The sequence below is a fragment of the Aquarana catesbeiana genome, linkage group LG03, assembly GCF_042186555.1.
Source record: "Aquarana catesbeiana isolate 2022-GZ linkage group LG03, ASM4218655v1, whole genome shotgun sequence".
NCBI classification, from domain to species: Eukaryota; Metazoa; Chordata; class Amphibia; order Anura; family Ranidae; genus Aquarana; species Aquarana catesbeiana.
Window position 1 is genome coordinate 144,609,482 of NC_133326.1, and position 27,546 is coordinate 144,637,027.

The following is a 27,546-nucleotide window of genomic DNA, read 5'->3' on the forward strand; positions in this document are numbered from 1 at the left end:
TATGCTTTATAGCAGAAAGTAAAAAAAAAAATTTTTTTTTTTCAAAATTATCAGTCTTTTTTTGTGTATAGCACAAAAAATAGAAACTGCAGTGGTGATCAAATACCACCAAAAGAAAGCTCTATTTGTGGGGAAAAAAAAGGACATCAATTTTATTTGGGCACAGCGTTGCATGCTCACGCAATTGTCGGTAAAGTAACAGAGTGCCGTATCGCAAAAAATGGCCTGGTCAGGAAGGGGGTAAAACCTTTCTGGTCCTTAAATGGTTAAAGCATGACATGTTAGGTATCTATCTGCTTGGTGTGACATCATCCTTCACATTATACAAAAAAATTGGGCTAACTTTACTGTTTTGTTTTTAATTCATGAAAGCGTATTTCTTCCAAGAAAATTGCATTTGAAAGACTGCTGCGCAAATACAGTGTGACATAAAATATTGCAATGACCGCTATTTTATTCTGCAGGGTCTCTACTTAAAAAATATATATATATATAATGTTTGGGGGAATCTAAGTAATTTTCTAGCAAAAAGTACTGATTTTAACTCGTAAACCTGTCAGAAAACGGCTTAGGAATGAAGAGGTTAAACACATATGGGTTTTCTGTAGGATGTAAAGCCCGGACTGTCCCTCTGTAATGATTGATTGTCTCGCAAGCAGCACAGCCTGTACACCCCCCCACCCCCCCTACACAACACGCACCACGTGGGAGAGACGTCACGTGACGCTGCAGGGAAGACTAAACTACATTGTCCAGCAGCCTTTGCACATCGATTGACGTCAGATACAGATCAGGGGGCCGCGGGAGACAGATCTGTGAATTTCGATGTTGTCATGGAAACCGGCGCAGCGCCCTTCACCGCTCCGACGGCTCTCACGAGCCCTCTGATCGGAGACATCGAAGACATCGAGGACATCGAAGACAACGAAGACATCGGTAGGAGCTTTTTCCTTGTACGGTGATTGGATATGTGTGACCTGGAGGCCATCATGTTCCTAGAAGAGCATGCTGGATGTTTACCAGACCATCTGACACATGTCATCACCGCGATCATGTATAGGGAGATCTACAGAATGTGACATTCATCTCCATGTGTATCTCTCTGTTGTCTGTTGTCACATCCTAATATATTACCGTTTTATCTGTGATTTTTTATTTATAGGGACACTGGCAATCTTTATGTGAAAGCGAACAGAAAAACTTTTTTTTTTGGATGAGTAATGGTGGGCACACACCCTTTTATTATCTGATCAATGTGTGATTCCATCAAAACGATCGACTCTGCAAACAATTGAAGAACCATAACTTTCCTTCCGATCGATTTAGATCAGATTTGATCAAATTGAGTCGTTCAACCAGGGTATAAAATTATTGATTGTTTTGCATTGATTGCCAGCACTGATTTATAAATATGATGGAAATGACATGGTAGAAACACAGCTACCATCATACATTGCATGGGCTCAGGTGTCAAAAATCAGTACCGGTGTACTAACCAGGAAGCTGTCATCGCTGACAGCCAATCGGAGTCCGCAGGGGTATTCCCCGCCTTCAGCGGCATGTATACACACCCCTTGCCTACGTGCAGCTGCGGGGTGGGGAGTGCCTCCCCTGACTATGATTGGCTGTTGGCTTTGGGAGCTTCCTCCAGGCAGGTTCCAACTCATATCCAAAGACATCTAAGCTGATCCCTTCTTGTGGCATATCGAACAAATCTGTTGTTGACTATAGATTAGTTATGGCTTGATCAGAAAATAAATCGATCATTTATCTAGATGGTAAGCTCTAGTAATTTGAAATATGTAGAACCACCGGGGGGGGGGGGGGGTTTATAACCTGTATCAGTTTTTTTTTTGCCATTTTTCCCATTGGGGAGATTTCTCTTCATTTCTTGTCACATAGCCAAACAGGAAGTAAGAAGAAATCCTTCCAAACAGAGGGATTCCCTGGTTGTCAACAGAACGGGTGTCCCCAATGGAAGATTTCACCTCTGATAATGTTCTGGTGACCACACAATAATTTGGGTTTGTCTTTCATTTTCACTCTGAGAGATAACAGTAAATAGGACAAATAGAGAAGGTGAATAACTGTGCCTAACGGGAGCAAAGACAGCTATAAAAACTGGCTGTTCTAATCCCTCTCCACTCTATCCAAAACTAAAAAAAAGAATTCCTTTAGTTATACTTTAAAGTAGAAGTAAACCCTCCAATCGTTTTCAGCCAAGCAAGCTGCCATCTTGGCCTCTGTTTAAGCTTCAACTGCCATGGTTCTGAACATGTGATCAGTTATGACACCAGCCATTGGATAGTTTGACAGTTTGATTGAGAGCACAACCAATGTGACAGTTCCAGCATGCCGGGAATGTAACTGTTTTTTGAAAAACTGTTAAATCAGTGGGTTTACTTCTGCTTTAAATTAAGCAGAACCTACAAGTCTAGGAATAAGCAGATCATACCTAGGCACCCTTGAGTGCCGGTTCACACTGGGACGACTTGTCAGGCGACCTAGCCGCCTGACAAGTAGCGTCCCGTTCTGTACAATGGAACCGTTCTAATCGCGTCGCTCCGACTTAGAAAAAGGTTCCTGTATGACTTTGGGGGCAACTTGCATTGACTTCTATACAGAAGTCCTTTTGCAAGTCGCCGCTCCTGTCGTGTCCAGGTCGCCTGAGGCAGTCGCACTGCAAGTCGTGCTGCCTCAGTGTGAACCGACACTTACAATCAAAGCAGAACTGAAGGCATTTAAAGCGGAGTTCCACCCAAAAGTGGAACTTCCGCTTTAAGCACTCCCCCCCCCCCCCTTACATGCCACATTTGGCATGTAATTCTTTTGGGGGGGGAGTGGGTGACTACTTTAGAGAGGGACTTCCTGTCCCACTTCCTCCTTCCGCCCACGGGCCGCCTAGGCGACTCCTCTTTTCCCCTAGGCGGTCCCTCCCTCTCGGCAATCTTCTGGGACACGTGACAGGTCCCAGAAGATTGCCTGTCCACTGGGAGAGCGCAGCGCGCGCCCGCTTGTGAAGCCGCAAGCTGTCACGGCTGGTTGCCCACAGTTCTAATGGATGCGCCAAGCAGAGGAGGGGGAGAGGAGCGGGGCTCTGTGCGGCCGCATCGCTGGACCGTGGAACACGTGAGTGTTTGTTTATTAAAAGTCAGCAGCTATACTTTTTGTATCTGCTGACTTTTAATAAAAAAAAAAAAAAAAAAAAAAAAAAAGCCTGGAACTCCCCTTTAACAAGACTTTGAGCAGGCAAGCTAATATTGCAGGAGAGACATGCAGTGTTCACAGATCCCCTGCTGATCTGAGCGGACTCTGCTCTGTGTGAAAGGCTGAAGTTGCTCTAAATCAGGGGTCTCAAACTGGCGGCCCTCCATCATGCCTGCAATGCCTCATGGGACTTGTAGTTCCACAACAGCTGGAGGGCCGCCAGTTTGACACCTGTGTTCTAAAGGCTGAAGGTTTTTTACCTTCATGCATTTTGTGTGTAGCAGCCCCCCGGTCCCTCTAATACTTACCTGAGCCCCCCCTCGATCCAGTGATGTGCACGAGAGCATCGGCTCTCTGGGGACACTCCCTGCTCATATACTATGACAGCCAATGAGAAGAGAGAGGGGGTGGGACCAAGCCACGGCTCTGTGTCTGAATGGACAGGCAGAGCAGCGGCTCAGGAGCGTGCCTGTTTGGGTGCCCCCATGGCAAGCTAATTGTTCTGGGGGAACTTGACAGGAGGGAGGGGCCAGGAGTGGCAGCATGGGACCCGAGTAGAAGAGAATCAGGTCTGCTCTGTGCAGATCAGGTAACTATGACACGTTTGTTATTTAAAAAAAAAAATGCCTTTAAAATCACTTTAAGCCTGCCATACATGAAATCGATTCAGTTTAGCAGGAACATTCGATCCATGTATGGGCAGGCTGGCTGTGCAGAGGTTGACGTCTGTACAACTGGCCTTTTGGAAAATTTTTACATGATCGCAGTATTCTAATAGTGGGAAGGTCTCCCCGCTGTGGGAACACAATAGCTCAGGGGGAGTGATTCCTCCATCCACCTTAATAGCCCATTCACACAGGGGCAACACGACTTGCAGGTCGCCTCAGCGAGGCGACCTGCAAATGACTGCCCGGGCGACTTGCAAAACGACTTCTGTATAGAAGTCTATGCAAGTCGCCCCAAGTCGCCCCCGAAGTCGTACAGGAACCTTTTTCTAAGTCGGAGCGACTTGCGTCGCTCCCCTTAGAACGGTTCCATAGCACAGAACGGGAGGCGACTTGTCAGGCGACTAGGTCGCCTGACAAGTCGTCCCTGTGTGAATGGGCTCTAAATGTGTGGGTGGGATAATCAGGTAATAAAAAAAAAAAAGACTAATGCCTTACCTCCTATTTCCAGTGTCTTATTTTTTACTTTCTTCTCAGGCTACATTCACACTTGAGCTGGTGTTTTCAGACGTTTTTTCAAGTGGTGTTTTTTTTTTCAGTCGTTTTGGAGGATTTTTTTGGGCAGATTTTCAAATATAAGCATTTTTTCAGGCATTTTTCATTTAGCTGTTTTTGCTGTAGCCAATAGAAACCTGTGTAAGGTGTGGAGTGATTCTGGAAAAGGAGAGGGAAGCTGCTGTTCGAGCTGAAAACGCCCAGAAAAAAACAAAACGCTTATTTGTCACTGTTCAGGTGCTTTCTTGAAGCCTATGGGGACAAAAACGCTCAAATCTGCCTGAAAAGTAGCTCTTGTGTTTTTTTTGAGTGACAGGCATTTTGCTACAGGCGACAAAGCACTCAGATGTTAACAGGGGCAATTGAAATGAATGAGATTTTACTTGTTGAGCGAGCTTCGAACTGAAAAAAATGCTCATGTGCGAAAGGGGTTTTACAAACCAGATGGAAATGATTTAGCTGAAGTTTCTGGTGTGTTTTTGTCATTTTTGTTTTATTGATATTATTATTATGGATTCCTCATTCAGGTAATTGGGCAGACAGGACACCAGTTCATGATAATAAAAAAGAAATAACCGCGCTAAATATAAGTGAAACACGTGAAGCAATCTCGAAGACTTCCGTGAGGAAGTACATATATAAATGCAAAAATGCTAAAAAATCTTAAAAATTAAATTGTGAAAAATACCCAGACGATGCCATTTGTGGTGAAACGTACGTCGGGAGGTTGAAGCTCTGACGTCATCGCCATTTTCAGTGTGGACGGGTGCTCGCTATGCCGGCCGGCTGTATTCTTATATACTCATGTGAGTTTTCTACCTTTTATCTATTAAATCGTTTTTATCAGTATTACACTATGGCCAGTTCCTTTTTATTTACATGCTTGTGAGATGTCATTTTGGAGTCTCTGCTGTATCCCCCGGTTCCTGCCGCAAGCAGTCCAGAAGGCCAATGGATCTCTCATACTGCTATTGAATACAAGCTGTGGTTGGCTTGCCTTGCGGTAAGCGCATTATTTGCCTGGTGGCGGATCACGTAGTGTGGTGTGGTAAACTGATACTGAACACAAGCTGTTGTTGGCTTGCCTTGGGGTAAGCGCATTATTTACACGTGTGGGGTCTCATCTTCACTACGGAGTTTGCTAGCGTTCAATCTAAGTTTTTTTTTTTTTTTTCCTGCTGTATCTTTATGCACTAGTGTAAGTTTTCTACCTTTTTTTAAACTTTAATTAGTTTGGCAGTATTACACTATGGCCAGTTTCTTTTCATTTACATGTCTATGAGATGGAAGTTTGGTGTCCTCATTACATCCCTTCAGCTACGATGTATACAGTATAAGAGCACCATCTGGATTCTCCACACCAAGACGTGATACAGGCTGGTGTTCGCTTGCCTTGCGGTAAGCGCAATTATTGGGTATTTGCGGATACTGTATGGGTTGTCACTCATATTTTTTACACCATTGACTCTGGTTGGATTCACTCAAGGGGTCTCTTTTGGACTGATTTCAGATCATTACCTCACATTTCTATTTTCTGTTACCATATATGGACACTTATTTTGATTCGCAAATATTATATATGGACACTCATGTTTGATTTATGCACACATGTGTAGACTCATATATTTTTCACAATTTAATTTTTAATATTTTTTAGCATTTTTACATTTATATATGTACTTCCTCACGGAAGTCTTCGAGATTGCTTCACGTGTTTCACTTATATTTAGCACGGTTATTTCTTTTTTATTAGTTATTTTAGTGCACATCTCACTGTTTAACTGCTGCTTTTTGGGGGGATAGTTTCTATAGGTAGCTCAGTATTTTTTTGTTTTTGTGTTTTCACCAGTTCATGATGCTTCCAGAAATGGCGAGGTACTCCAGTTGAAGCAATTGATTGACAGCGGTGTTTGTGTGAACTTGCTTACTGTGGACTCTCTCACTCCTCTTCATGAAGCTTGTTTTAACGGCCACCTTCAGTGTGTCAATTTGCTGCTTACTGCTGAAGCACAGGTAAGAAATCCAGTATGCTTCATCAACGCTAAATATAACTATGGTATTAGCAACCCTCAAACTTTCCACTCACCTACTCGCATTTTGCAAGTGGAAAATGAGGGCTGGCGAGCATGGGCTGCCATGGAGCGCGGGGGGGGGGGGGGATGAGCACCGCCGGCAGGGTTGAATCTGAGCTCTTCTCCCAGTGATCACCCAGAGGAAGAGAGAAGAGAGCAGGATCATCAGAGAGCGTAACATCGCTGTAACAGCTTTCATTTCAGTCGCTGTGTGTTCCCCGCACTTGTTGTCACATACACCCCTGCCCAGGGCCATCTTAATAGTATCATGGGCCCCTGGGCAGAGTAATGCTCTGAGGCCCCTACAATGGAGACAGCGCAGGTAAACAGACATAAAGTAGGCAGGAGGCAGACAAGCGGAGCTTCTCTTTTTGGGTGGAGCTCCGCTTTAACTACATGAACAATCATTCTGTACAGCAAAGAAACAATGGGAAAATAATACCCTGCGGCCTCCGAGTCCTGAACAATCAAGCTGCATGGGGTGGGGTCAGAGCATCACTGGCACTCAGGCCCCGCCCCTCCCTGCTGGCTGTAAAATAATAAGTATCATTCTGCACAGCACATCACTGCCAGCCTGCCTCCCCTGTTTATCCATCACTCTGTGTCATCATGGGGCCCCCAATTTCCAGGCAGCGTGGGCTCAAAGAGCAGCTGCTTTGGGGAAAGTGCAAGGGCCCCCAGGCAGTGCCCAGATGTGCCTGCTCATTAAGACACCCCTGCCCCCGCCTTCTTTCCGTGTACTTTGATAGACAGAACACCCGTCCAATCACAGGACGTATGACGTATATTAAACTCGCCGGGCCAGGAGACGGGGCTGTATGTGACAGCGAGCGTGGGGAACACACGGCAATTGAAATGAAAGCTGTTACAGTGATGTTCCTTGGCACTCTGATGATCCGGCCGGCAATCCTCTTCCTCTCCTCTCTTCCCCTGCAAAGGTAGGCTGTATTGATGGACACAGGTAGGCTGCATTGATGGATACAGATGAAGCAGTGTTGATGGACGCAGGTAGGCTGCATTGTTGGCACAGGTGAGGCTGCATTGATGGACACAGGTAGACTGCGTTGTTGGGCAGAGGTGAAGCGGCATCGATGGACAAAGGTAGGCTGCATTTCCCCCCTCACCTTCCAGGACAGCTACTTGAGAGATGATCGGCTCCGCCCTCTACAGGAAACACAAATCAGATAGGATTTAAAAGGCCCCTCCCTTTCCTCTGACCCTCAGTTGTTTTGTGTTTCCAGTCACTCCAGGAGCACCGACACGTTTTTTGTTTTCTTATGGTCTGGTAACTGTGGTTGGTGGACCCCCCTTCTCTGGTTTCATCCAGGACTAGTTGTGGCCAAGTCCCGGATGATGGTCTGTACCAGAAGGGTTTCCTATTTCTAAGGGTTACTTGCCTTTGTAAATGGTGGCAACTCCCTTCCTTTCCCCAGCGCTGCTGTGTGGAACTGTGTCCTCCTAAATGCTTCATTCCGGTGTACCAAGATGGCGTCAGGAGGACTTCCGGTGATGCAGCAAGATGGCGCTGGAACCGGAAGTCACATGATGCACTTCCGGACGCCGAGTTTTTATAAGGAGCATGGTGTGGAGACACTGAGGACATGCTGCAGGTGAATGGCCTGCTAAAAACGCCATTCTAGGCGCAGTTTTTGCGGTACAGCAGCAGTCTTCTCTACGACCGTTCTCCGCTTGTTTCATGGAGCCTGAGGACAGATCTGAGGATGGAACGTCCACTCGTATTGAACCAGCGGCAGCATCCGGGTCCCATACTGCCCCCAAGGTAAGCCCTGATCTGTGGATAGCTACAGCAAGGGACTTCTTTTGTATGGGTCCTTTTTATTCATGGCCCTTGTTTCTGCTCTCTTCTAGGCCAGACCTGTGAAGAAGAAATGTGGGAACTGTAGAGCCAGGCTCTCTGATAGCTATTTTGTGAGGATTGTATCCCACCCAGAGCTAGTTCAGAGTCTTCCTCCTTTAAGGAGTTAATGACTTCTATGAAGGAGGTAGTGGATTCTTTTCGGTCACTGAATAACAGGGTTACTAGTATAGGCCCTCCCTCTTCTAGACCCATAGCTCAAGATCCTTCAACCTCTGCCAAGTCCCTTCCCTTATTAGTATCTGAGACTATTAGTTCACGCAATACCTCTGATCTGGAGGAAGGTGAGAATTCAATCTCTTCATCTGATGAAAAGTCTGCATCAGAGGAAGATACAGGTAGCTCATCCAAGTATCTTTTTCCAGGTGAGGATATTGATGAACTATTAAAAGCAATTTATACCTCAGAACAGATTGAGATGCCACAGCATGCTCAATCTGTACAGGATAAAATGTATAGGGGCCTTCAGGGACGGAAATCTAGAACCTTTCCGGTACATCAGTCTCTTGGAGACCTGATTCTATCTGAATGGAAAGAACCTGAAAAAAGGTTGTTCCAATCCAGAGGACACAAAAGAAGATTTCCTTTTCAGCCTGACTTTGAGGAGGTTTTCTTTAAGTGTCCTAGATTAGATACCCCTATGTCGCAGGTGTCCAAAAGATCAGATCTTTCTTTTGAGGATTCTGGGGTCCTTAAGGATCAAATGGATAGGAAGGCTGACTCAATACTACATAGGGCCTGGGAAGCTTTTTCTTTAGGCCCAGCGGTAGCATCTACCTGTGTGGCTAGAAATTTAGACGTATGGGTTCAGCGTCTAGATGATCTTCTGGCATCTGACACCCCCAAGGAAGAGATTAGAGAATCCCTCCCACTCATTGCCAAGTCAGTCGCCTTCTTAGCTGATGCAGCAGCAGATTCAGTGAAATCCGCAGCTAGGGCTTCTGCTCTCATTAATTCATCTAGGCGAGCTATCTGGCTTAAATCTTGGGAAGGTGACCTTACCTCCAAGAATAAGCTCTGTGGCATTCCTTTCGAAGGCAAACTGTTGTTTGGATCTTCCTTAGAAGAAGTCTTATCCTCTTCCTCTGAGAAAGGTAATAAACGATTCCCTTCTTCCCAAAGGAATAAGCCCCAGAATAAGAGGCCTTTTTGTTGCTTCCAAAACCAGGCTAATTTTAAAGCCAACAGGCAACAGGCTAAAAAGAAATGGTCCTTTAATAAAGACAAACTCCCTTTGCTCCTTCAGCCCCTTCCAAGAACACCCAGTGACGCCAGGTTAGGGGTAGGGGGAAGATTGTGCCATTTCATCAAGGAATGGGCAGAGATTTCCACCAATTCCTTCATCCTTCAAACACTGGTAAAGGGTTACAGATTGGAGTTCAAAAATCTCCCCACCCAGAGGTTTTTTTCTTACCCACCTGCCGAGACCAAGAGAGACGGCAAGCCATGTTAAATTTGATCTCTGTGAGGGAAACAGAGGGAGTTATTTCTCCTGTCCCAGAAGATCAGAAGTTCCGGGGATTTTATTCTTGCATCTTTCTGGTCAAGAAAGCTTCTGGCGGCTTTCGTATGGTCATAAATTTAAGCGTCCTGAACCAATACATTTTTTACAGACATTTCCGTATGGAGAACATTTATTCAGTAAGAAATCTGTTGTTACCAGAGGTCTTCATGGTGACCCTGGACCTTCAGGACGCTTATCTTCATGTACCAATCTGCCAGAGCCACCGAAGGTTCCTCAGGTTTGCAGTGCTCGTGGGAAACGAGCCGTCTCATTGGCAGTTCAATGCCCTTCCTTTTGGTCCCTCAGCAGCACCGAGGATTTTCACAAAAATCATGGCCGAAGTCATGGCCTTTTTTCGGATTCAAGGTGTATCAATCGTCCCATATCTAGACGATTTTTTGATTTTTTTTTTTTTTTTTTTTTCTCAAGGCAAGGAGTCCCTTATTCAGGACCTACAGTTGGTTTTGCGGACCTTTCAAAAATTGGGGTGGAAGGTCAACCAACAGAAGTCTTGCCTAGTACCCTCACAGAGCATACTTTTCCTGGGTTATCTAATAGACTCTGTTGCCCTAAAGATTTTTCTTCCCGAAGAGAAAATTGTGAAAATTCTTCTCTCTGTGCAGACCTTCAAACTGCTCCCTCAGACCTCCCTTCGGCGAATCATGCAATTGCTGGGCCTAATGACTGCAGCCATTCCAGGGGTGCCTTGGGCTCAATTGCACTCCAGACCCCTTCAGGCTTTTCTTTTGCTCCATTGGGATCGCAGGAAAAATTCTCTGGATCAGCTGGTAAAACTACCAGAAGGGAATTTTCTAGATCTCGCCTGGTGGGAGCAGCGAGAACATCTGCAGAGGGGAAGGATTGGGCACAAAATTGCCCGGTCAAGATTACCACAGACGCCAGTCTGTGGGGTTGGGGAGCTCACTCACAGGGTTGGCAGGCTCAAGGAGCCTGGTTGCCAAAGGAAGCAGGTCGCTCCTCGAATTTCAGAGAACTTCTGGCTGTGAGGAAAGCACTTATGTCTCTGGGAGAGAGGGTCTATTCAAAGGACCTTTTAGTATTTTCAGACAATGCCACAACAGTGGCGTACTTGAACAAGCAAGGGGGCACTCGCTCGGAATCACTTCTGTCGTTAACGCAGCAGATTCTGTCCTGGGCAGAAATCTATGTCTCTTCAGTAAGGGCAGTTCACATCAAGGGGTCAGAAAATGTGCTGGCGGACTTTCTGAGCAGGGTGAGCATCAGTTCCAGCAGTTGGGAACTACATCAAGGCACGTTCCAGGAGGTGGTTCTAAGATGGGGTCTCCCCACAGTGGATCTTTTTGCCTCCAGTCTCAACAAGAAACTACCGGCGTTCTACTCTCTGGAGAGAGAAACAGAGTCCTTGGGGACGGATGCACTGTTATTCCCTTGGGACTTCAGCCTGGCCTATGCCTTCCCTCCTTTTCCCCTTTTGCCCCTAGTGGTTTGGAAAATTATTCAGGACAGAGCAGAAGTCGTTCTGATTGCCCCCTGGTGGCCCAGGAGGAGTTGGTTCTCCTCTCTGAAGGCCCTATCTGTGTATCCTCCCTGGCCCCTTCCAGTTCGAAAGGATCTACTCTATCAGGGACCGGTATTGCATCCAAACCCTCAGACCTTCCATTTGACGGCCTGGAGGCTGAGCGGCGCATCCTACAGTTAAATGGATGTTCAGAGAGGGTTATTCATACTGTCCTGGACAGCCGTAAATTGGTCACAAGAAGAATCTATGGGAAAGTTTGGAAAACTTTTATTTCCTGTCAAAGGAAATCTGGTTTAGATTCTTTTTCCACTCCCTGCATTTTAGATTTTCTGCAGGAGGGAGTGGAAAAGGGGCTCTCTGTCAACACCCTTAGGGTTCAGGTTGCTGCCCTATCTTTATTTTCAGAGAGAAGACTAGCGGTAGATCCCTTAGTCAGGAGGTTCCTTTTAGCCAGATCTAGGCATACTCCCAGGATCCTCAAACATGTTACTCCCTGGGATCTGTCGTTGGTATTAAATGCACTAACAAGGGCTCCTTTTGAGCCTTTGCATGAGGCTTCCCTGAAAATGATTTCTTTGAAGTTTTCCTTCCTTTTGTCTATTACGTCAGGGCGAAGGATTTCTGATCTAGAGTCTCTTTCCTGTAAAGATCCCTTCCTGAGGATTTTAGAGGACAGGGTGGTAATTAAACCCGATCCACTCTATTTACCCAAAGTTTCTTCCAACTTTCATAGGTCCCAGGAGGTAGTCCTCCCTAGTTTCTGCACCTCTCCCAAAAATGCGAAGAGGAAAGGTTTGGTCTTTTAGACGTAAAGAGATGTCTTCTACTTTATCTAGAAATGGCCAGTGGGTTTAGAAGTTCCTCCCAACTGTTAGTTTTGTTCAGTGGCCCCAAGAAGGGGTCCAAAGCATCTAAAAGTTCTATTGCTAGGTGGATTAGGGGAGCTATCTGTGAGGCATATAAAGCGTCAGGTCGCACCCCTCCTTCTTCTAGAATTAGGGCCCATTCTACGAGATCCATGGCCACATCATCAGCAGAAAGAGCGGGAGCTTCATGGGAAGATACCTCTAAAGCTGCCGTCTGGTCCTCCTCTCATGCATTTGTCAAGCATTATAGAGTTCAGATGCTTTCAAGCCAGGACCTTTCCTTTGGTAGGAAAGTGATTCATACTGTCGTACCTCCCTAAGGTATAATATCTTGCTTATCCTCTCAAGTAGCTGTTCTGGAAGGTGAGGGGGGAAAACCCCCGTTAGACTTACTGGTAACGGTATTTCCAGGAACCTTCCAGGACAGCGTCTATATTCCCACCCAATTCTATTTTTTTCACTGGTCAACCATGTTTTCCTGGTGGTGGTGTGTTTTTTATGTTTCTATTTTTTTCCTCTGCCGAGTGCACCTTCGGTGGAGGTTACTTGATCTTCTAAACAACTGAGGGTCAGAGGAAAGGGAGGGGCCTTTTAAATCCTATCTGATTTGTGTTTCCTGTAGAGGGCGGAGCCGATCATCTCTCAAGTAGCTGTCCTGGAAGGTTCCCGGAAATACCGTTACCGGTAAGTCTAACGGGGGTTTTTGTGCATAGGTGAAGCTGCATTGATGGACACAGGTAGGCTGCATTGATGGACACAGGTAGGCTGCATTGATGGACACAGGTAGGCTGCATTGATGGACACAGGTAGGCTGCATTGATGGACACAGGTAGGCTGCATTGATGGACACAGGTAGGCTACATTGTTGGGCACAGGTGAGGCTGGATTGATGGACACAGGTAAAGCAGCATTAATAAATATAGGTAGGCTGCATTGTTGGGCACAAGTGAAGCAGCATTGATGGACACAGGTAGGCTGCATTGTTGGGCACAGGTGAAGCAGCATTGATGGACACAGGTAGGCTGCATTGTTGGGCACAGGTGAAGCGGCATTGATGGACACAGGTAGGCTGCATTGTTGGGCACACGTGAAAAAGCATTGATTGACACGGGTAGGCTGCATTGTTGGACACAGGTGAAGCAGCATTGATGGACACAGGCAGGCTGCATTGTTGGGCACAGGTGAAGCAGCATTGATGGACACAGGCAGGCTGCATTGTTGGGCACAGGTGAGGCTGCATTGATGGGCACTGATAAAGTTGTTAATATTTATTTTTATAACTTAATTCTGCATAAAACATTTAAGTGTCATTTCATGAGATAATTTATGAGGGAGTGTTTAGGGGCGGGTCAGGGTAGGGGTTGGGTGGGGCAACTGGTGGTGAGTAACCCTTGAGGCCTGGCTAATAGCTCAGGACTTTTTGAGCCCTGGTATTAGTATAGTTCTGATTTAATAATAATTTTAATGTGCAGTTTATTTTTACTGTATGTAATGTGTATAGATGTCCATTATATATGTTTATGGGATTTTCTTTTTTTTTTTTCTTTAAAGGGTAAATTTTATTTAGATTTTCACAGATAATATACATCCACATTTCTCCAATATAAGCACATAAATGTTATAAGCTTAACTTTCAAACTGCATATCATATATACATTGTATGTACGTTTATCATTCGTGTTTGTTACGTCTGATCAATAAAATGAAACCATCACAAATTTTTATATTTTAAGAGGTGTTTTTTCCCTAACAATCTCATACACATCCTAAGACATCTTTATCGGTGTCTAAGTTAGTCTCTAAAGTGTGTTTCCAGTCGTCTCTGACCTACCACCCTCTCCCTTCCCTTATTCTGTCATTCCATCTCCTGAGGTATACTTAAGCCATCCTGCCCATACTTTATCAAATTTCTTGGAGCTGCCTCTGGCCGCATAAGTCAGTTTATACATCGGGAGTGCATTGTTAACGAGGTCTATCCAGTTTTGTAGAGATGGAAGGACCGGGTCCTTCCATCTGAGAGCCATTGCTTTCTTAGCATAACAGAAGAGTATTCTTAGTAGTATTTTCTGCTATGTGGATATTCTTTCCTCCTCCAGATCACCCAACAGGCATCTGGCCATGGAATAAATATTGGGAAGAGCCAAGGCATCATCTAAATAATTAAGTATTGCCTTCCAAAATCGAACTCGTAGGACACTGCCAGACCATATGAAAAAAGTAAAAGTCTCCTACTGCTCCCTTACATCTATAACATTCCGGCGATTCCAGCCTTCCCATTTTATGTAACCACTGTGGCGTGTAATATATTCTGTGTAGGTAGTTAAATTGCAATAATTTGTCCCTGGCTGAAATCGTCAATGGCAGCATTGTATCCAAGGCCTCAGTCCAAGACTCCTCCGTGATGGATGGAGGAAAGTAAAAAATGTTGTTTTTTTTTTTTTTGTTTTTTTTTTTTTTTTTTTTTATTTATAGAGCAACAAATTAAAAACGAAGTGGTGACCGAATACCACCAAAAGAAAGCTCTATTTGTGGGAAAAAAATGACACAAACTTTATTTGGGAACAGAGTTGCATGACCGTGCAATTGTCAGTTAAGTAACGCAGTGCCTTATCACAGAAAATGGCCTGGTCATGAAGGGGGGTAAATCTTCCGGAGGTCAAGTGGTTAAATGAGTGTTGGGAATGCACCTTAGCAGTTAAACTGTAGCTGTACAGGTAACACAGTCACCCCTGAGTCATGAAATATGGCGAGGTATATGCAGATTGTCCAAAAATAAGATGGGAGATGTAAAAGTTTGTGAGTCTGACATTGCCAGTACTGCTTTTTATGCAATTGCCATATTTTAAAATTAAAGTGGAGCTTCCCCAAAAGGGGATGTTCCGCTTTAAAGCGGTTGTATACTCTAATTTCATACTTTTAATCCTATCATGGCTCCCAACATCCCCAAGCTATTGCAATTATCTGTTTTTTGCCTACCTGTTTCCTTCCTCTGTTATTGCAATTTTTTTGTTGAATGACGTCACAAGCGCATGCGCCGTAACATCGCTAAAATCCAGCAACTCGAGACCCGGCCGGACAGATGCCTGTGTATGTCGGGGCTGCGTCATTTCCTGTTGTAGACGTCAGCCCCGACCTCCCGCGATGGTTCGATTTTGACAGGTACCCGTTGCCACTTCTGCTCTGCTTCCGAACGCCTAGGCAGGCGGAAGTTCTCTTTCCCCCCTCAATCCCGCAGTCTTCTGGGACACATGATAGGTCCTAGAAGACTGCGGGACCATTCACAGGGGGTACCTGCTGTGAAAGCCGCAGCTGTCACAGCCGGGTGCCTATAGTAAAGATGTTGGCTACGGGGAGAGAGGACACAGGATGAAAACACCTGGGCCGAGCACAGCGCTGGATCGTGGGACAGGTGAGTGACTGTTAAAAGTCAGCAGCTACAGTGCATCTGGAAAGTATTTACAGCACTTCACTTTTTCCACATTTTAAGTTACAGCCTTATTCCAAAATGGATTAAATTATTTATTTTCCTCAAAATTCTACAGTCCAGTTGGAAGATGAGCATTCAACACAGTCTGAGGTCCAGAGCGCTCTGGAGCAGGTTTTAACCAAGGATGTCTCTGTACATTGCTGCATTCATCTTTCTCCTCGATCCCAACTAGTCTCCCAGTTCCTGTCGCTTAAAAACATCCCCACAGCATGATGCTGCCACCACCATGCTTCACTGTAATGGTGGTATTGGCCAGGTGATGAGCAGCGCCTGGTTTCCTCCAGACATGATACTTGCCATTCAGGCCAAAGAGTTCAATCTTTGTTTCATCAGACCAGAGAATTTTGTTTCTCATGGTCTGGGAGTCCTTCAGGTGCCTTTTGGCAAACTCCAGGCGGGCTGTCATGTGCCTTTTTACTGAGGAGTGGCTTCCGTCTGACCACTCTACCATACAGGCCTGTTTGGTGGAGTGTTGCAGAGATGGTTGTTCTTCTGAAAGGTTCTCTTCTCTCCACAGAGAAACACTGGAGCTCTGTCAGAGTGACTATCGGGTTTTTGGTCACCTCCCTGACTAAGGCACTTCTCCCCCGATCGCTCAGTTTGGCCAGGCGGTCCGCTCTAGGAAAAGTACTGGTGATTCCAAACTTCTTCCATTTATGGATGATGGAGGCCACTTATTGGGAAATTCAATGCTGCAGAAATTTTTCTGTACCCTTCCCCAGATCTGTGCCTTGATACAATCCTGTGTCGGAGGTCTACAGACAATTCCTTGGACTTCATGGCTTGGTTTGTGCTCTGACATGCACTGTTAACTGTGGGACCTTATATAGACAGCTGTGTGCCTTTCCAAATCATGTTCAATCAACTGAATCTACCACAGGTGGATTCCAATCAAGTTGTAGAAACATCTCAAGGATGATCAGTAGAAACGGGATGCACCTGAGCTCAATTTTTAGTGTCATGGCAAAGGCTGTGAATACTTATGTACATGTGATTTTTTTTTTCGTTTTATATTTTTAATACATTTGCAAAGATTTCAAACTTCTTTCACGTTGTCATTATGGGGTATTGTTTGTAGAATTTTGAAAATAATGAGTTTAATCCATTTTGGAATAAGGCTGTAACATAACAAATTGTGGAGAAACGGATGTGGTCCCCGCACTAGGGTGAATCTGTCCAGGTATGAACTGGCTGTTGGTCTCCAGGAACAAAGAGCCCCAGGTGCTGGCTAATGCTAGTAAATGCTGTGTGCAAATGGGAAAATCCGGACAGCCGCACTCCAGGAAATTATAATCCAAACTTCTTTATTTTAAAATCAGGAACATGTCATACAGTACATCAAAGGCAGAGTGTACAGACAGGCAGCTTACGCGTTTCGCACTTGATATAGTGCGAAACGCGTAAGCTGCCTGTCTGTACACTCTGCCTTTGATGTACTGTATGACATGTTCCTGATTTTAAAATAAAGAAGTTTGGATTATAATTTCCTGGAGTGCGGCTGTCCGGATTTTCCCATTTGCACACAAATTGTGGAGAAAGTAGAGCGCTGTGAATAATTTCGGGATGCCCTGTACAGTTTTTGTAGCTGCTGACTTTTCATTTTTATATATGAGACAGGAGCTCCTCTTTAAGCAAATCTGTTACTAATAAAATACTTTCTCCAAGCATCTTCCAGGACAGCCCATGAGACCTTGGGCTCCTCCTACCAGGACAGGAAACACGTCACCCCCACCAGATAAAAGGGCGGTCTTCCAGGCCCATGTCAGTTATTTGTGTTTCCTCCGGACGGGGGGTAACATGTTCATGGAACCTGCTCCCATAGGCCTTATAAGCAGGGGCTTTTTATGGCTATTTTTTGGGGCATATCACTTACCTCTTCCTCTGCCAGAAGCAGCACACCGCTGGGGAGGTTGGCTGTGCTGCTGTTCCCTGTCCTCAGTGCCTGGAGAGGGCCAGGACCGGTGTGAGGTCGTGCCCCTAGCGCAGTGCATGCACTATAGCTCAGCTGAGCTTCGGTTGTCCTTCCCTGCCGACAGCGTGGCTGATCTGAACAGGAAATGGAGGAAGCCGCAGCGCTCGAGGGGGCGGAGCTATTTAGCTCCAAGCTGGCCCACAGGAAGTACCTGGAGATGGTTACTTCCGGGGCATATGACCTCATCATCGGGCGTCGGAGACGAGGTTCTAGTCTTTATAAACGGCGCGAACAGAGAACGCTGGCTGCTGGTGTTTCTTGGTGTTAAGCAGCCAGGCTGTGGATGACCAAGAGGGGCAGAATGGATCCTCCTGCAGTACCTGCACAGGCAGCGGATGCAGTTCCCAACACCAGCACCTCACAGGTAAGCCTGGGGTGTTCTGTCACCACCTTGCTATCCCTGTGAGTGTTCCCTCCCCCTCCCTCCTCTGTAGTAGTGGGTGTAAGGGGACACATTTCCTCCCTCCTGCACGTGGTGTTACGGAGTGATTGGGTGGCTTTAATTACATTGTGGGTCATTTATTTTTGTCTTGCAGATCAAGACTCAGGACAAGGCCCAAGCGCAGCCACTTAAAAGGAAATGTGCGGTTTGCGCAAACAAATTGAGCTCCTCATGGAGCAAAGCAGTTTGTCGCACTTGTATAGAAGGCCTAGTAAAGGATGACTCGGTTGCCTCTTGCCAGAAGATGCTTACTTCTGTTAGGGATGAGCTTGCGTCTACCTTCAGTTCCTTTAGAACGCTTATTGACAAGCTCCCGACTCCAGCAGAGAGTCCGTCTTCACTGAAGGCGTCAGTAAGCACTCCGCAGCAGGCAGAGAGTGAGGACTCTGAGGCTGAGGTCAGATCTACCCGTTCTTCTCTGGAAGAATCAGGGTCAGATACAGAGCCCAGAGATAGAGAATCCACTCGAGGCTCAAGATTTAAGTTATCTGTTGAGGACGTAGATGACTTATTAAAGGCTATCTATACTACCCTTGAATTAAAAGAGGAAGAGGTTCAGTTATCCAAACATGATCTTATGTATAAAGGATTGCATAAGAGAAAATCGAGAGTTTTTCCAGTTCATAGTTCTTTGGTTGATACTATTAAACTGGAATGGGATAATCCTGAGAGAAAACCATTCTTCTCTAGTAACCTAAAAAGGAGGTTTCCTTTTGATGAGGACACTGCGCAGCCATGGAATAAGAATCCCAAGTTAGACGCACCTCTTTCAAAGGTTTAAAAACACTCGGACCTGGCGTTCGATGATATGGGTACGCTTAAGGATCCGATGGACAAGAGGGGGGATATCCTTCTCCACAGAGCCTGGGACTCAGCAGTTGGAAACCTAAAACCAGCTCTGGCTTCCACTTGTGTGGCCAGAAATCTGGAGGTTTGGTTGACTCAGATTCAGTCACATCTGTCAGCAGGTACCTCCAGAGAGCAAATTTTATAGTCTTTTCCTCTCCTATTTCAGGCAGTGGGTTTTTTGGCAGATTCTTCCGCTGAGTCGGTAAGAATGTCAGCCAGGACTTCGGCTCTAGTGAACTCGGCCAGGAGAAGCCTTTGGCTTAAGACCTGGTCAGGGGACTCGGCCTCCAAGTTGCGCCTTTGTGGCCTTCCTTTAACTGGCGATCATTTATTTGGCCCAGGTCTACAAGAGGTACCGGAACGCACGGCTGATAAGAAAAGGGCGTTTCCAGAGAAAAAGAGAGTTCAGACAGCCAGAAAATTTTTTCGTGGCCAAAGCAGGCAACAGAGTCCTAGAGAAAAGGACAGCAGGCCGAAAAAGCATTGGACTGGGCACAAAGGCAGAGGCAAAGGGGGAGTGCTGTTTAACCCTCCTCAACAGCCCACCAAGCCGCAGTGACTTGTGTTCCCCGGTGGGAGGGAGATTGAGGGCCTTCATCCCACAGTGGGCAGCAGTCACTCTGAGCCCCTTCGTCCTGGACCTAGTGACCAATGGGTACAGGCTGGAGTTTGTTCACCAACCACCAGAACGTTTGTTGGTCACATTTCCTCCACAAGAGCGGGAGAAAGCGAGGGCTCTGGGTCTGCAGATCGGAGACTTATTAGATCAAAAAGTACTGATTCCTGTTCCTCGATCGGAGCAGGGCAAGGGATTCTATCCCCATGTATTTGTGGTCAGAAAGCCGGCAGGAAAGTTTCAACTTATCCTGAATCTCCGGACCTTAAACAAGTCCATCAGATACAAGCATTTCCGTATGGAGACGGTTTTTACAATCAAAAACATACTATACCCAAACTGCTTTATGGCCACGTTGGACTTAAGGGATGCTTATCTTCACATCCCTATCCATCCAGCCTTCCAAAAGTTTTTGAGATTGGCAGTGAAGACGGGTATGGGGACCCGACATTTTCAATTTCAGGCCCTCCCCTTCGGTCTTTCCTCTGCCCCACGCATCTTTACGAAGGTGTTGGGGGAAGCGCTGGCTCCACTAAGATTAAAGGCAATAACGGTTATCCCTTACTTAGACGACCTCCTGATAGTGGCAAAATCATACCAAAGGCTGTTGGAGGATCTCCAGGCTGTACAGGACTTCTTACAGTCCCTAGGCTGGCTAATAAACAAAGAAAAATCGTCCTTGATTCCGGCCCAGAAAGTAACTTATCTGGGTTATGATTTTTGCTCAGTGAACCAAAGAGTTTTTCTTCCTCAGGAGAAGATTACCAAAATATTCCAGACTATGTCAGCATTGCAGACCAACCAGTTGGTCTCTCTGAGACAGGTGTCGAGGGCAGTGGGTCTTATGACCTCATGTTTTCCCGCAGTACCATGGGCGAGACTCCGTCAGCGTCCGTTACAAAGGTTTCTTTTAAGAAACGGGGACGTAAGGTCCCTGGAGTCAAGGATCTGGCTTCCCGACAGGATAAAAAGAAGCCTGTGGGGGTGGAGAGCTGGTCAGCACCTAGCAGGAGGTCTCCCATGGTCCTTTCCCATTTCCCGAAGGATTACCACAGATGCGAGTTCTTGGGGATGGGGTGCCCACCTCAGCAATGCAGTAGCACAAGGAGAGTGGTCCCCAGAGGGGGCAAGGGCCTCATCCAATCAAAGAGAGCTGCTTGCAGTCCAGAGAGCCCTCCAGTCTTTTCAGATGGAGATCAGGGGTCACAACCTCCAAATTCTGTCAGACAATATAGCGACAGTCACGTATATCAACAAGCAGGGAGGCACGAGAAGCCGGAGGCTTCAGTCCATTGCCCAGGAGATCCTTTCATGGGCAGAGGGGAATCTAGCCTCTATTTCTGCTGTACACCTGAAGGGGACAAACAATCGCCTGGCAGATTATCTTAGCCGTCACAGGATAGACCTTCATCCCGAAGTCTTTGCAGACCTCACCAAGAGATGGGGTTATCCCTTGGCGGATTTGTTTGCAAACCAAAACAACCGCAAGACGGAGATATTCTTTTCCGTGAACCCGGCAGACCAAGCCTTGGGGATCGATGCTCTGGCAAACCCGTGGCCTCCAGGCCTATGTTATGCCTTTCCGCCAATCAGACTGATTCCAGAAGTCCTCCGGAAGTTTCGGCTGGAAGAGACGGATCTGATTCTAATTGCCCCGTTTTGGCCCAAGAGGCCATGGTTTTCCCTGCTACAGTCTCTGGTTTCAGAGCCTCCGTGGAGTCTTCCGAAAAGGGAAGACCTATTATTGCAGGGTCCAGTATCACACCCTCAGGTGGTTTCCTTAAACTTGACGGCCTGGTATCTGAAGAAAAGATACTGAGCGCCCAAGGGTTCTCTGACAAAGTAGTCAGGACTCTCGTTAATTGCAGGAAGCCGGTTACTAGAGCCATATATTCCAAAGTTTGGAAAAGTTTTAACTCATGGTTATCTGAAAATGATAGATTAACTCATGATATTCCGTCTATTTTGGAATTTTTCCAAGAGGGTGTCGACAAAGGTCTTTCTGTTAGTACCTTAAAGGTACAGGCGGCAGCTATTAGTGTGTTCCTCCAGTTTTCTCTCCTGGAAAATCCCACTATAGCCAGATTTTTCAAATCTATCTCTAGGGCCAGACCAGTAGTAGTGAGAAGTTGTCCAACGTGGGATCTGTCCCTAGTACTTCAAATTCTGGTAGAATTTCCGTTTGAACCTCTGGAAAGTATGTCAGTTAAGTTACTTACATTAAAAACTGTGTTCCTTATAGCTGTTACCTCAGCTCGTAGGGTAAGTGAGTTGCAGGCCCTATCAGTAAGGGAGCCCTTCCTCACGATTTTTGAGGATCGAGTTGTGTTACGAACCGATCCAGGTTTTTTGCCCAAGGTGGCAAGTACATTCCACCGATCTCAGAACATTGTATTGCCAACCTTTTGTAGTTCGCCACAGGGCGACTTAGAAAGAAAATGTAGTTTTCTAGATGTAAGAAGGATTCTCTTGGTCTATCTTGAGGTCACGAAGACCTTTAGGAAAACTGATGCCTTGTTTGTCCTCTTTTCTGGAGTTCACAAGGGGAATAGTGCATCTAAAGCCACATTGGCTAGATGGATAAAGCAAGCCATCTTGGAAGCTTACAAAATTAGGGAGGTCCCTACACCTTTTGTTACTGCGCACTCAACTAGAGCCTTGTCTACATCTTGGGCTGAGAGGGCTGTTGCCTCACCGGAACAAATTTGCAGGGCTGCCACTTGGTCCAGTTACTCGACCTTCATTAAACATTATCGCCTGGATCGCCTATCAGCTCAGGAGCAGGCGTTTGGTCGTAAGGTCCTTCAGGCAGTTGTCCCTCCCTAGACTGGTAAGTTCTGGCTCATCGTCTCATGGGCTGTCCTGGAAGACACTTGGAGAAAAGCTGAGTTAGACTTACCGGTAACTCCTTTTCTGAGAGTCTTCCAGGACAGCCGGATTCCCACCCGGTATTGTCTGAAGTTATGTGTATTATGCATATGTTTTGCAGGGTCCTACGGTTCTTGAGAATACTGACATGGGCCTGGAGGACCGCCCTTTTATCTGGTGGGGGTGACGTGTTTCCTGTCCTGGTAGGAGGAGCCCAAGGTCTCATGGGCTGTCCTGGAAGACTCTCAGAAAAGGAGTTACCGGTAAGTCTAACTCAGCTTTTCTGTCTCCTCTAGGTTGATGCCAGGGCTACTGATGGCAGTACACCCCTATGCGATGCCTCTGCCACAGGCAGTTTGGAATGTATTAAGTTGCTCTTGGAATATAGTGCTAAAGTAAATGTTCCACCTTTTACAGCATCGCCCCTTTTCCAAGCATGTATGATGAGTGGTGAGTGTGCTGCAGCTGGTCCCTGTCTGCAACAAAAGTGATTCTTTGTCTTTTCTGCTACCCCTTAATAAAAACACTGTAACCAAGCTCATAGGAGAGGTCGTTTTGTGGCAGTGTCTGATATCTGATGGGGTGCAGGTGATGAGGGTGTTTTCTTTCTTTAGACCAGGCTCCTGTAATTTAGTAGCTGTGGCAGGAAACACGCTCAGAAAAATGTCATACTGCTTATTCCAGATGCAGACAATGTGAAAGAGAAGTCATCTAGTAAAAGCCATGAACCAGCTTTGCATTTAAACACTAAGCCATATTAAAAATAGTTTTGCCTCAAATAAATGTGATAGACAGAAATTTTGCTTCGGTCATTGTTTAGTGTTTTAACTTGCAGATTGAGAGCTTGATACAGTCAAATGCATTTTTAAACACTGTACAAACCCATCTGCAAAAAATGCATGTATTGCAATCAACCACCATTGCAGTGCTTTCATATGCGTTCAAAAAAATGCACCATGCTGAACTTTTTTTTTTTAAATATGAATGTATCTGAACGTACATAAATGCAAAGAATGGGCCTTAAAGTGGTTGTAAATTCAGACATGAAATATGAACAAAGCATATCCCTCTATAGTGTGTCGTTTCTGTCGCTGCTTCGTTCCTCTGATATCAGAAAACATAGAAATCGCCCTGGGGCTTTGAGTGAGGTAAGAGAGGTTAGCCAATATTCATAACAAGAGTAAAAGAATCTCAATTTATTGCAAAATTATCATGCATATATAAGCAACAGCAATACATATAAATTTGCCAAGCCGATAGGTGTCCGCCCCCAACATCATGTATGCGCAGTGACCACCGACCATCCGAGATGTACAAATTTACATATATTTTGTAGTAGTCATCCAATGTGGACAGGTTGAGACCATAGGGACACACACTACCACCCATGCCATGTTGGTCCTCCGAATGTCCCCCTGTTGTGGCCTTTGTTTGCTCCGCCTCCTCAGCTCCCGTGCTGGATGTTTGTTGCTACCGCCGTCTGGATACTCAGCGACTGGCGATTTGGTTCAGCTCATTGGTGAGTATGAGGTCTTTTTTGTAGACCTCTCTGACCATTCACCCCATATGCCACCACTGTTAACATATACTTATTGATCTTATTACCTATATTGCAGATACTCCAATTATGCATCCACCCCTGAAGAAGTGAGCGTGGTCTCGCGAAACGCGTAGGGTATCATTGATGCTTGTATCTTGCTTTTTTGACATTTCTGTACAACTGTATGTGGATTGTTATTCTTTTACTGTGTATGTACATCTATCGGCTTGGCAAATTTATATTTATTGCTGTTGCTTATATAATGCATGATATTTTGCAATCAATTAAAATTCTTTTACTCTTGTTATGAATATTGGCTAACTTCTCTTACCTCACTCAAAGTCCCAGGGCGATTTTCTATGTTTTCATATATTGTATCATGGATGGAGGTGTTATAGGGGTGACATGAGACCTCATTATTATTTTTCTTCCTCTGATATCAGCATGAATCACTTCTGACAAGTTTTTCTGACGCCAAGATTAAAAATGTGACAGGGGAGGGATCTCCAGCTGATTGACAGCCTCGACTCTGTTCCTGTGTGCTGTGTGAAGGGGGTGTGTCTCTTCCCTTCAGAGTTATCCTTACTGAGATCTGCTGAGAGTCTACCTTCAGATCTCTGCCACCTGCTTTCTCTACTCTCAGACAAACGTTGAAATTCAGCACTTTGAATGGATTTAGAGAAGAGAAGACTGCAGATAAGCAGGTACAACTTGTATAGGAGGATTTGTTTTATCTCTGTGTATCACCTTAGCCTAGGTTCACACTGTAGCGATGCGGGAATCAGCGCGATTACAGCATCGGTTCCCGCATCGCACCTCTCCCGCAGGCAGTTCACACTACCCTCTGCGAACTGCTGTGGGTGTCAATACAATGTTAATGACACCCCCAGATTGGTTTGCAGATCGCTGTGCGAAATGTGAACTTGCACAGGAATCAGAACGCATGGGTGAGAACACCCATGTGATCCGATTCCAGTGTGGGGGAAAAAAAAGTCCCTGCACTATTGTCCTGCAAGTTCAGCCATACAACTGTATGGCTGAACTGGCATTGCACAGATATCACATCGGCACTGCAGTGTGAGTGCGAATCACATGTGAACCCAGGCTGATGCTAGTCACTTCACTGAGTATATGTGGGGGTTTATAACCACTTTAAGGCTCCATTCACACCTATGCAGTTTGCTTTTGAGTGTCTCTGCAGTGCTTTTTGCTGTGTCCTCTGCGTCTTTTTTTTTTTTTTTTTTTTTTTTTTTTACTGCGATTTTACAATGATTTGCATTTTGCGTTTTTTTTTTTTTTTTTTTGGAAAATTTGTTGGGCAGATTTAAAACCGTGTATCGCGGCAAATTCGCTGTAAAAATGCGGTCAAAACACAATACATGCTTTTCTGCCGCTTCTCCAATGAAGTCTATTAAACCAAAAAAAATCCAAGAAAAAAAAAAGCACCATTTTGCATTTAAAAAAAGTCACTGACCCTTTCCAAAAACAGAGGCACAAACATGCTTTAATGGGAACGTGTTCCATAGGAACCCATGTTAAAAAAAATCTCCTGCATTTCTGCAAAAAGCATGATAAAATGCATTGGTGTGAGTGGAGCCTAAAGCAGAACTAAACCTATCAATTTATTGGTTTCCCAAAAGTTACATTCAAGGTATGCTGTGAATTTGCCATGCTGTACATTACATACTCAGGACAGTCTATATGCTGTGCTTTGTGTTACATACCCTGTAACAGACCACTCCACTCTGTATGCTGTAGTGTACATCACACACTCTGAACTACTTTACTTTGAACATTGTTCTGTATATTACATACTGCAGGCCACTGATATCTGTAATATCACAGTCAACTCCGTTTATTACAAAAGCAATTATTAAGGGCAGATCACTGAAAGGGACGGATGAAGTAGGTAAGAATTTCTGTGAATCTGTTTTGTAATATCCGAATCCTATATCTTTGTAATACGGAGATGTGAATATATTTTCCAGGCAATGTTGACTGTGTGAAGTTTTTAATTGAAATGGGAGCAAATCTGGAAGCCCGTGATTGTGATTTTGGAACCCCTTTACATGTAGCTTGTGGAAGGCAGCGCTTGGAATGTGTCAGAGTTTTACTTCTTGCAGGTATGTGCCGGAATCTTTTTGTTTGTGTTAATACTAAAAATATTGTAATATTGGACGTTACTGCACAGAAAATGACATATTTTAAATGCTTACTTGCAGCGTTTTTCCTTTCAATAAATTATTTTTTTATTCATTTGTAAAGTTCCTTTGAACTTGCTAGAAAAATTGACTATTTCTAGCAGTCTTTTCTTTTGGGAGTGTCTGATTACTGCCTGTGCTGGCCCAGCATCTTCGCCCCCCCCTCCCCCCCACCTCTCTGCATGCGGCTGCTGGGTGAAGAGCGGAAGGTAACACCCCTTGACTGACAGCTCTGAGTTTGCTGGGGCTGCTGAAATCACATTGGGGATGGCGCTGCTGGGCAGTTTTAGGACTTTTTGTTTTCTACACAAGTGAGGTTTTTCCAGGTAAATAAAAGGCATCAAATATTGTGCACATGTAATATTAAGGGGTGTTTTTGTTGAAATGAGTGGTCTTGTGACAGGGTCTTTTAACAAATAAAGTGGTCGTAAAGGCGCTTTTTTTTTTAACCACTTCAGCTCCGGAAGAATTTCCCCCCTTCCTGACCAGAGCACTGTTTGCAGTACGGCACTGCGTCGCTTTAGCTGACAATTGCGTGGTCGTGCGACGTTGCACCCAAACAAAATTGACGTATTTTTTCCTCAGTTTAGGCCGATATGTATTCTTCTACATATTTTTGGTAAAAAAAAAATCCCAATAAGCGTATATTGATTGGTTTGCGCAAAAGTTATAGAGTCTACAAAATAGGGGATATATTTATGGCATTTTTATTATAAATTTATTTTGATTAGTAATGGCGGTGATCTATTTTTTTTTTTTTTTTTTTTTTTTTTTTTATATCGTGACTGCAACATTATGGCGGACACATCGGACACTTTTGACACTATTTTTGGGACCATTGTCATTTATACAGCGATCAGTGCTATAAAAATGCACTGATTAGTGTAAAGTGACACTGGCAGGGAAGGGGTTAACCACTAGGGGCGATCAAGGGGTTAAGTGTGTCCTAGGGAGGGATTCTAACTGTGGGGGGATGGGCTACCTAGGACATGACGGCGATCACTGCTCCCGATGACAGAGCTCTGTGTTGTAAACAACACAGAGCTCTGTACACTGACAGGTGATCTTGCTGATTTTTTATTCTCTGCGAAGCAGGGAAAAAAACAAAAAGGTGCTTAGTAAAAGCAGCACATATTACACATTGTTAGGCATACAGTTAACCCCTTGATTTCCCCTAGATGTTAAAGGAGAAGTCCAGCCTAAGCTTGTTTGGCTGGGCTTCCCCTATGGGTCACAGGAGTGCAATTCGTTTTGCACTCTTGTGACCCGTTTTCAGCAAAGAGCGGTCTGAAGTCTGCTGACATCGTCAATATCAGTCCAGGCAC

At 45.2% G+C, this 27,546-nt stretch overlaps 1 protein-coding gene across 2 annotated transcripts in view; it reads left to right on the forward strand.

The window, feature by feature from the left end:
* Window positions 1-701: 701 nt before the first annotated feature.
* The window catches only part of LOC141131755 (uncharacterized), a 43,516-nt gene continuing 16,671 nt past the window's right edge, over window positions 702-27,546 (forward strand). Inside the window, exons 1-4 of one of the 2 annotated variants that reach the window (XM_073619402.1) lie at window positions 702-936; window positions 6,277-6,440; window positions 22,777-22,930; window positions 26,009-26,143. In XM_073619402.1, coding sequence (XP_073475503.1) covers window positions 834-936; window positions 6,277-6,440; window positions 22,777-22,930; window positions 26,009-26,143 — 556 coding nt within the window. In that variant the 5' untranslated portion in view covers window positions 702-833. The remainder of the gene's footprint in view (window positions 937-6,276; window positions 6,441-22,776; window positions 22,931-26,008; window positions 26,144-27,546) is intronic. The other variant, XM_073619403.1, reaches the window with a different exon arrangement.